The sequence below is a fragment of the Gekko japonicus genome, unplaced genomic scaffold (assembly GCF_001447785.1).
Source record: "Gekko japonicus isolate JY-2015 unplaced genomic scaffold, Gekko_japonicus_V1.1 scaffold928, whole genome shotgun sequence".
Lineage (NCBI taxonomy): Eukaryota > Metazoa > Chordata > Lepidosauria > Squamata > Gekkonidae > Gekko > Gekko japonicus.
Genome location: NW_015163114.1, coordinates 23,424 through 34,280, shown reverse-complemented (window position 1 = coordinate 34,280; position 10,857 = coordinate 23,424). Strand labels below are relative to the sequence as shown.

Below are 10,857 nucleotides of genomic sequence, written 5' to 3'. Positions count from 1 at the left end.
GGCTCCCTCCATGCTCCTGGCCCCGCCCCCGCATATCAGTGAGAACGCCGTCTGGGTGTTCCCGTGCCGCTCAGCTGCCCCGTCTCTAGGGGATCTTGCTGTAGACGCCCCCTCCCGACGCTCCCTGTGCCGCCGCCCTGTCCTCGGGCGCGGGTGCGGTTCTTCGTCGGGCTCCCTCCCCTGCCGAGAGGGGAGCCGCGTGGCGCTTTCTCGTCGCATTCCCGGGCGACGAGGCCTCTTCACGACGCGGGGTTGGCGGTTGGAGCTGCCGGTGAGTGGTCTCGCCGTGGTTCGGGGTGCCGTGCGGGTAGTCCCGGGGTTGGCTGGGCATGGGCCGCGACCCCCGGAGCGGGACAGTTGTATTGTAATGCCAGTTCAGTGTATTGGTTAAGAGTGGCGGACTCTAATCTGGAGAACCGGTTTTGATTCCCCACTCCTCCTCCACATGAAGCCTGCTGGGTGACCTTGGGTCAGCCAACTACTTTGGGAGCTGTTTTCTGAAGAGCAGTTCTCTCAGAGCTCTCTCAGCCCCACGTACTTAACAAAATGTTTATTGTGCGGAGAGGACGGGAAGGAGATTGTAAGCTGCTCTGAGATTCTGAGTGAAGGGTGGGGTATAAATCCAATCTCTTCTTCATTAGCCATTCCTTTAATGTCATTTGACCACTGAGGAAAGCCAGTGGGCTGAAACGCATCTGATCAGGGTCAATAATAGTCATTTCTGATTGTCATTGTATATTATGAATCTTAATTGAGGCTATCACAAAGTCTAATATCTGTTTTTAATTTAACTTGAAATAAATTCATTTATAATTTGTATATCTGTTTATATTTATTAATTTTAAATTTGACGAACAGAATCATTGGGCCCATATATTCATATCTTCTTAACCTTTAGGTACTTAATTCAATTCAGTTTGGGTTAAGTTCCCCCCAGTTTTTGTGATACTAGTGAGTATCACAAAGAATATTACAAGTAGCTTGAATATGTGGAGTAATGTACACTCTGAGTCATAGAGTCAGCGAGAGTGTTACACTGGCTATATTAAACTCATTACATCATTGTTTTGTGTGATCCCTTTTCTCCTCTATTTTTCTTTTAAATTTTCAGACATCAAATGGGACTTTTGACATTCCTCTTACGTTGTCTGGAGCAGTAGTTTTGCGTGAGAGGCTAAATTATGAAGAAAAGACTCGTTACTTTGTAATTGTCCAAGCAAATGTGAGTATAAAGTACATGAAATAATTATTGGTGTTTGTTACTATAGCTGTCACACATGTTCTTGAGGAGGAGCAAAATTATTTAATTTTTTTTCGTATTTGATGGATAAGTTGCCAAGGCAGCATATTGTTTATTTCCTAAAAATAGGGTTACCACTTGCCAGGTCCCCTCATCACTCCAATGGGGGGATTTGTGGGGAGTTCTGGGATGTCTCCAGTGTGATGATGTCACCTGGAAACGATGTCATCATGCCAAGGACGCTCTGGTTTAAGGGCAAAACTCTATGATAAATTGGCTTAAAACCACAGAGTTTTTCCCTCAAACCAGAGCATCCCCATGTGACTTCCTTAGCGTGTTGGCATGACTTCCAGGTGATGTCATCATGTTGGGGAAGTCATGTGGGAATGTAGCTGTTTGGGGGTGGGGTTTCCCCCACTGGCCAGCTGGCTGGCTGTGAGGAGAAGCCCCCAAGAATGGGGGAAAAAAACCCACGACCTGGGGACTGGCAAGCCTACTTAAAAATGAATTTACTGATATATCTTCATGTACTGGTTACAGCAGCATTAAGAAATAGCCTGAACGTTTGATTGAATCATAATATATCGGAGCTTAGGTTTCAGTTCACACTGAGATCAGGTTGTTAGGAATATCATCCAGTGACACAATGGGTTGTATCCCTACCAGATTTTTTGTTAGTGAAAGAAGAAAGAGAAGATCCCTTATGAAATCTGAAAAGGGAATGCTATGGATTGAGGAATTTATGTGAACAAAAGCCATTTGAGACTAGGGTTTCAGTAAAGAAAGGGATTAGGCAAGACTGAATGGAAACTTTAGTAGGATACAACCTTTCTTTGGCTTGCAGCCCTTCATTGGCTTTCAAAGCAATCTTTTCCATGATCATTGATTTAGAAGAGGTAATGGTATTAGTTAGCAAAGCAAGCTTGTGGCAGAAGGAATTCTAAATCCTATGGTTATGAAAGACGGGCTGCTTTATCATTAGCCAAGCAAATGTGAGTATGAACTACTTAAAACAATTCTAGTTGTTGTTTATTACTATAACTGTCACAAACATTTCAGAGGAAGATAGATTCAGGTGGTCAGCCATGTTGGTTTGAATCAGTAGAACAATTTTTGAGCCCAGTGGCACCTTTAAGACCAACACAGTTTTATTCAAGGTATGAGTTTTCGTGTGCATGCACACTTTTCAAATACATTGGAATGGTAGGTAAGGTTCAACCTTATAGATGGGCTGAACAGCAAATTGACAAGTAAAATGATGAACATATGCAAAGCCAGAACTAAACAACAAGCTAAGGTTATAAAGTCAACAGTTGTAAAGCAATAAATATGTCAAAATAGGTGATAAATGTGTCAAGGTATATTTTCTAATTGTGGGAAGTAAACTATACCCTCCATTATCTCTTCTTGGGCGTGGAGGTAGCATTTCTTTTTCTTTTTTGAGGTGGATGCAGCAAAACATCCCAATATTCCTTGCATTACATTCAGTATTCTAATATACTGTTCTGAAAAAGAAATACACTAAAATACAGAGGATGTATAGTTAGCATATGTAATGAGATAAGAAACAAATATCCCTGTTGAGTCCTGGGGATGTTTTTGTTCCAAGTGTTGCAGTAACTTGTAATTCAGCAATTTCCCTTTCCATTCTGTACTTGAAGTTCCTTCGTAATAAAACAGCTACTTTGAGGTCACCCACTGAATGTCCTGGAAGGTTGAAGGGTTCTCCTACAGGTTTCTCAATCTTGCATTTCCTTTTTTTTTTTTAACTCCCAAGGGGGTATTTTATTATTTTTCATAAGACTATTAAACTACAACGAAAAATATAGGGTCTACAACTAAGGATAAAGGAAAGATACCCACACTAACTAAAAACCCAAAAGTAGGAGATCCTTTCCCTGTTAAACTAAATGTAAGTAATACAAGTGTTAGTAATACAAGTGTTAGTAATACAATATACTTGTGAAGTTCTTGTTTTACAGAGCTTTTATATTATTAAGTTAGTCTTTGTGAGAGTACTTCTTGAGCATCTTCTTTACTTCAAAGAGCAATTTACAGAGTCCTTCTGCCCTTACTTCGGTTTTCTATCTCTAAAGTCATATACAGTTTTCATTGTTCCCGCTTCACCCACAGAGTCCTCGTCCATTCCAGAAGTAGCAGAGTCAGTTGATTTGGTTTCTTCATCTTTAATTTCTTCCCATGGCCCTAGCTGACGTCTCAAAAATTCCTTAGCTTTGAAGATGGAGCCAATCTTCTCTCTTTTATTGTTGACTTTAAAGATGACACCTTCAGGAATCGCCCACCAATACGGAATTCCATTGGTTTGAAGAAATGAGATCAATTTCTTGTAACTTTTCCTCTTTTGACGAATTTCAAATGGAATGTCTTTTAAAGTCTTAAAGATTGTATTTCCAATTTTCAGTGGATTTGCCAAAGTTGCTTTTAATATAGTATCTCTGGTCTGTCTTCTTGCAAATCTAACCACAATCTCTCCAGGCAGGCTATTTTTTTTAATATAATTGGAGTATGCCCGATAGGCAGCCTCCATGTCTTTTACTATCTCATCCGCTAATAAGCCTGTTACTGGAGCAATGATCTCTCCCAGAGTCTTCTTCAGATCTTCTTTTTCAGTTTCAGGCACCCCCTGAAATCTGAGAGTCATGTTAGCTTTTTCCATTTGGAGCTGTAATAAACGAGTTTCCTGAAGTTTTTGTGTTGTTTCCACATCTCTCACTCTTTTCTTCATTTTCTTATTTGTGGTGTCCATCTCTGTGATTTTCTCAGTTGCTTGCTCCACTTTCTTTTCCGTTTCTGCCAGCTGGCACTGCTGTGAAGTGAAGTTTTGATTTAGTGTGGCCTGTTGCTGGTTAATACCACTGAGTTGCTCCATTACCGGCTTAAGCATATCCGCTAGCAACTTCATGACGTCTGCTCCCTCTTCTGGTCTTGGGCTCTGGCTGCCTGGTTTCGGTTTAAACTTTCCTCCGGAAGCCGCCATGTTCCTCTTTGTTTACACTTTGAAACCGCTTTGCCAGGGCTCAAAAAACTCGGCGCTTCACTATCGGTACTCAAGTAAGTCTCTCAGAAAAATTTTGCTGTTTATTTCCCCCCCTTCCCCCTTTGCTACGTTAATCTGTCCATGCACTTAAGAGGCATCCCTCCTTGTGCTCCGCTTTTCCCACGGGGGGGGTACTCCGTTTTAGTACAATAGTCCGTTTACTTCGAAGTCATGTTCATTGTTGGTCATATCTTTGACCTCGCTCTCCTCCTCATTGTTCCACTCGATCTCCTGTGCTTGTCCCGGTTGAATTAGCTTGTACCCGAGGGTCACTCAGCGGCAAGACCATCAGCAACACCCATGGCTGAAAGCTGATTGAATCATCCTGCCTAGTCCTCTGCCACCTACTCATGCATCTCAGCCTGCTCTGGCCATGTCTAGCACCCACTCAGCACTGCTCGGTTTCTTAACTGTTACATTGGGTTAACTGACTACCCGAATTCACCATGGATGCCAGTTAGTAAGCTTTTTACTATAATTTGTTGTGGAATTTATTTAATAACTGCAATTTAACCAATTCCTTTAACTTTCCAAACGTATCTTACTAAAGTTAAGTGACTTTTTCCCAAATGTGTGTTTAAGTATTTTCATGATGTAATATATAGAAAATATTGCAGACTGAGAGATAAAATGATGCATGTATGGTATCTAGTATTGGGGAAGTCTTCTATTTTCTTTGAAAGCAAGAAAGTGCTTTCCATTCAAATTCTTAATTTTACATTACTTGTTCTTTGCAATCATAGCTAACGGACTTTTCATTCTGAACAGAATTCTGTGTATTACTTGCTTTATGTCTGTTCTTTTCTTATAAATTCATTTAATAAGAGTTACAGGTTAGAACACTTCCTGATATTTGTTATTGTGAGTCAGCATCTCTATTTGTTAGTAATTATTAGCCCCTTAGCCTTTCCAGGCCACTTCTTATTAATACATTTTGGATTCATATACCTGAGTGCATAGCACATGGATATTAGTTAAAAATGGCACATGTGTCTAGGTATTTTGCATGCTAGACACCTACTAGCCTATTTCTAATCTACTCCAACACTTGCCTGTCCTAGGAGTGAACCTAAGGCCACCACCATGTTCTGCCCATTCTGGTTTGTGCCCAAGACAGTTTCCACTGTGCTTCTTAGGCCCTGTTCTCACGAGGGGTTTTGGGTCGGGAGTGGGCCAGATCGGGGATGCAGCAAACGGGCACGATCCCACCGCAACATCTGGTAAGTGTTGCGGGCCCATTCCCGATCCGGCCCTTCCCCTGACAGCCCCGCAGCAAACATGAACCACCTACCTAGGTGGTTCATCCAGTAGGTCCGCATCATGGCTGGCCGTGGGATCGCATCCCCGGTCCCCGGCCGAACTGCGCATGCTCATACATGCACAGTTCGGCAGCCTCCCCCTCCCACTCATCTCTTCCTCCCCAGCATCTGATCGTGCCGGGGAGCAACGGTGCACGGCTCATGGGATCCATGGGATCCCGCCTGCAGAGTCTCTATTTTGGTGCGGCTCTAATTAGCCGCACTTTTACCGGTGTTTTCCCTGCCATGTGGCAGGGAGTTTAGTTTAGCATTCAATCCTGCAATTTCAAATTTTTCCCTAGGCCTACATTTTTAAACCTTGTCCTCAATTTTCAGAAAACTGTATATTCCAATAGGTTGGAAGAGTTATTTACCTCAGTGTTACTTGCCTCATTAATATGTCCCTTTAATACTAAAACTGAATTTCAGCAGCTAAGCAGATACTCCTGTCCCAAACACTTGTTCATCAAGAGAAGGCCATCCCATTTTTTAACCCTTAGTCCCTTTGTCACGAGGCTAAAAGGCAGAAGAGGCATGCAAATACCACATTGTAAATCTTTGTAATGTGATAATATTGCTGTGATTTTATATAAGCAACATGTTGTGTTGTTGTAACCATCTGGTTTCTTAATTTTGTTTTAATGTAGAAGACTTTTCTTCCCACTAGAACAGCCACAAAGAGAATTTATGAATTCCTCTGTCAGTAAGCAGAATATATGGTGCACATACTGATGTGCTGTGCTGATAAGTGGTTCTATTATTAAAGCTACACAACTTTTTTTTCTTTTTTAGAGATACAGAGGATTAAATTCTGTCCTTGTTATGTGTGGAAAACAAAGCTTATCAGCTTCAAATTTACAAGACAGAAGATTTTATCACAGAGCCCGTTCTATTTTTTTGTGCTCAAATATTGCTAGGGGGGGGGAAATCCTTCCATTAAATTTCAAAGTAGCATTTTTCACAAAGGCTTGATACTTTCATTTTCCAATGGCTAATATTAGATTTCTTTACTGTAACTCATTTTATTTCCAAGACAAGTTGCAGCCAATGGAACCCGATTACCCACTTTTCAGGTTTTGCTCTCTGTGCCATGTCAATTGATGTCTCAGACATGCACCTAAGGATGTCAGAAAGGTAATAATTTAGGATCTAGGGAAGAGATTGGAAGGGGGGGGATCTCAATAGATGGAAAGAAAAATGTATCTTCAAAAAGATACAAATGGAAGATTAAGGAAAGGAATGTTTGAGGGAGATGGTAAATCAGTGAAGGGAGGAAAGATATCAGAGAGAAGAAAAACAATGAAAGTAAAGGTTTTTTTAACAAGGTCAACTTCAGCCTTTCTTGCTACCCACAGACAAAAGGTAAAGACCAGCTTCTGGTTGGTTTTCGTGATTCCTGCATGCCTGTAGACCCAGTGCTCCCTCATCCCTCTCTGAACCGTGCAACATGTTATACTATATTCCTGGGATTCCACATTGTAACTGGATTTTCTCATGTGTCTTTGTGTGGTGATTGGTATTAAGAACTTTTGTGAAGAAATAGCAGTAGCATTCTAGAAAGCCTATTCTGTGTTCCCATCCACTCCCAATTCCCTTTACAGGACCGGGCTCAAAATCTGATTGAACGAAGAACAAGTACAACCACCCTCACTGTTGATGTTCTTGATGGGGATGACCTTGGACCTATGTTCCTTCCATGTATATTAGTCTACAACACTCGGGACTGTCGGCCACTCACGTACCAAGCAAGTTTGCCAGAGCTTAGTGCCCCAGTAAGTACAGAGACATTGGTCTTTTTCTTCTTAATTTAAGTCATTCCTTACCTACATTCCTTACCTACAATGAAATGCTGTGACAGAGATCTGCACCATCTGTGACCCACTTAAGCTAAGGGCACATCAACACATTTGTATTGGGGTCACCTGGTGCTTGACAACATTCTTGATTTCATGGTCCTGAGCAGACAGCCCAGATGTGTGTCTCAACTTGGGCACTCCTAGTGTAGTGTTTATCTCTTGGTTAGCTATTTGTTACAGTGATTCTGCCTGGAATGCTTAGGTTGGGACTTTGACATATGCAAGAGAGTGAGCAGCTTGTTCTTGCTTACAGGGCTTTGGAAACTTCTTGTAGTCTTCCCTTAAAAGACTGAGAAGTAATGTTGTAGCAAGTGCTTCCAATTCTGTTCTGACTATCAGAATTCACTGCTGATAGATCAGCCTTAGTATATTGGTAGAACTCCATATTGTTAAATTTTTCAGATCACAGCAGGAACAACCTTGCAGGTATGGCAGCAGAATCATAAATCTGTCAAAAAGTTCCGGAAGAAACAGCACTCATTCCATATTGAATGATGGAAATCTTCCATTTGTAAAGAACCTCAATACAAAAGCAGTTATTTCCTGTTAAGTGTGATAAACATGTACACGTACCATTTTAAGAAAACTCAAACCTGAAATGGTGGCCTAATCTTTCCCTAGATACCAGTTCAAAGAGGTGTATACCTAATTCTTCATATGAATATTCTTCAGACTTGTAGATGTGTATTTTGTTGTTGTGCCTATAAGCAGAAGACCAAATATAAAATAAAAATAATCTCAGTATCTTGTATCTTTCCAAAGTGGTAGATTGGCTTCACTTCCTAATTTAAACCAGGTTTTCAGTTCATTGTCCCAACTGAAGTTGTTTGGGCCACCACTCACACATTCAGACACAAGACTGGTTGTCTCACCCCGAATGCAGGATAGTTGATTACGTATTTTTCATGGAGACCTTATGGTAAATGGCAGTCATAAAAGACTGCGATACGTGTAAACCTCCATGAAGTCATGTGTGTGCGTGTTTGTGTTGCTGACTAAAATTTTGTAAGCCATATTTGTTTTAAAAAAAATCAAAATATGAGTTAGTTAACAATGAAAAAGTACTTTTATTTCAAACAGATGGAAGAGGGATCCATAATACAGATGTCACTAGCAAAGCTCCCTCTAAGCTGTGCAGTCTTGTGAGCAAAAATTCTACTTTGTGAGCGACTGGCATTAAAGCTGTGAGCAGGCCATTTGGCTATGGCATCAGTTAGGTTGCTCTGGAGCCATCCTTCCTGAGCTAAGACAAAAATCTGTGAGATGGAGGCTAAAAAACTGTGAGCTAGCTCACACTAACTCACCTTAGAGGGAACACTGGTCACTAAAGATGCACTAATGTTCCCTGTTTTGCTTTTTATATTTGTTCATATTTTCTCCTGGTTTTGATTTTTTTTTGCTTTTTTCCTATTAGTTTTATAGATTCAGATGTATTGTGTTAAAATGTTGTACCATTGGTTAAGATGCTGATCTGAAGACCAGAAGGTCTGTAGTTCGGCAGTTCAAGACTCAAGTGCCACATGATGGAGTGAGCTCTCATCTCTGGCCCCAGCTCCTGCCAACCTAGCAGTTCAAAAGCAAGAAATTGCAACTAGATAAATAGATACCACTTCAGTGGGAAGGTAACAGTGTTCTGTGTGCCTCGGCATTTAGTCATGCTGGCCACATGACCACGGAGAAGTCTTCGGAAATGGAGATGAGCACAGCCCCCTAGAGCTGGATTCATCTAGCTTTCCAGCAAGGGAAACCTTTACCTTTACCATTTTTATTAACAATCTATGCAGAATTTTCACAGTACAATGTACATTGATTTCTATACATAATATACATATAATGTATAAGGCTGATTTGCTGATGTTCAAGTAATATTGAAAAATGTGTACATTTTCTGGTAAAAAACCAGTGTGTGACAACAAAAACAATATAGCATGGCTTTTTGTTTGTCACTAAAGTGGTTAAGCATTTAAGGATTTAATAGGAAAAAACATTAAGCCCAATTGGGCTGGACCCACCAGTGGAACAGGACTTTCTTACCTTGCCCTTCTTGTTTCAGCCTGAAAGGGTTCCTGAAATGCTGCTCCTAGGGCTGTGGTGGCGAACGTATGGCATGGGTGCCAGAGGTGGCACTCAGAGCCCTCTCTGTGGGCACGCGTGCCATCACCCCAGCCAGGCCCAGACCATCATTAAAGTGTTGAATTCTCTGCCAAATAATTTTAAGTAAATGAAAGCATTTGGGATTGCTTTCCTTACTTTGTCTGGATCATCTTACGTTAATGTATGAGTTGTTTTTTCTAAAGTAAAACAATATTCAGGTTAAATTGCCGTGTCGGCACTTTGCAATAAATAAGTGGGTTTTGGGTCGCAGTTTGGGCACTTGGTCTCTAAAAGGTTCACCATTACTGTCCTAGGGGATAGGGGACCCTAATAAACATCATGAGAGGCAAACTGGGATCTGCCGCAGGCAAGGGGGATTGGCAAAAAACCAGCCTCCCTCACAGCACCCGGACTTTACTACTGGATCTAACCCATGGTGTTCCTGTTATCATTGTGGCTCTTTTGGGGGGTCCCTTTAGGGAGTGAGGGTGGCAGAGTGCAGAAACAATGCTGGTAGCAGCACTAGGAAAGAACTCTCTGAACCTTGGAGAGCTGTTGCCAGAGTACTGGGCTAGATGGTCAGACTTAGTAAAAGGCAACTTCATACATTCTACTGTAGTAATTATTTACAGATGCTCACGATGTAGTGGTTGTTTTTAGCTGGGTGGTTTCCCTTTTTTAGTTCCTGCTTTGTTCTGAATAGCAAAAGGGGGAAAATGTCTAGTGCATCATTCCAAATAGTAAATATTTAAAACTTAGATTACATAGGCGCATTTGATTGATTACGGTTGTTGCCAGTTTTAAAGGCAGTGACATCTCACTGAATAGAGTGGAATAAAGCATCTCCAAGCTCAGTGGTAAATATACCTTGTAAGAAGGCTTTTGGCCTGTTTTTGTAGCGCCATTATCTTCAGCTGGTTTTTCATTATTGCCGCGTCTTGATGTAAAAAAACAACAAAATAAAACAGATTACATCTGTAATGTAATTATTTCTTTTAGTAGCACTAAAGCAGCTTGATACATTGGCAGGAAGCAAAAAATCAACATGGGGTGTGTTTTTATTTATCTTTGACTGGGGAGATTAAGGGCCCCAACATAATTTAATGGACTCCTTTGAGAACAGCACAATTTGTGTTTAGTCTTATGCCTCCTAGGAATTAATTGCTAATAATGCAACTGTGAGAAACCATTCTGTGTTCAAGCTTATGCATTCTGTTGTTGTTATTGTTGTTGTTGTTTATCTGTAATATCAGTGGAAATGGCTTTTGGAACCTGACTGTTTGTACAGGATAAATTGCCCCCAGACAGCCA

General features: G+C 41.1%; 1 protein-coding gene across 1 annotated transcript in view; it reads left to right on the top strand.

The window, feature by feature from the left end:
* LOC107106661 (protocadherin-15-like) overlaps positions 1-7,947 on the top strand; it is a 237,199-nt gene extending 229,252 nt beyond the window's left edge. The window contains exons 6-8 of the mRNA XM_015406844.1: positions 1,112-1,222; positions 7,198-7,368; positions 7,855-7,947. Coding sequence (XP_015262330.1) covers positions 1,112-1,222; positions 7,198-7,368; positions 7,855-7,947 — 375 coding nt within the window. The remainder of the gene's footprint in view (positions 1-1,111; positions 1,223-7,197; positions 7,369-7,854) is intronic.
* Positions 7,948-10,857: the final 2,910 nt, after the last annotated feature.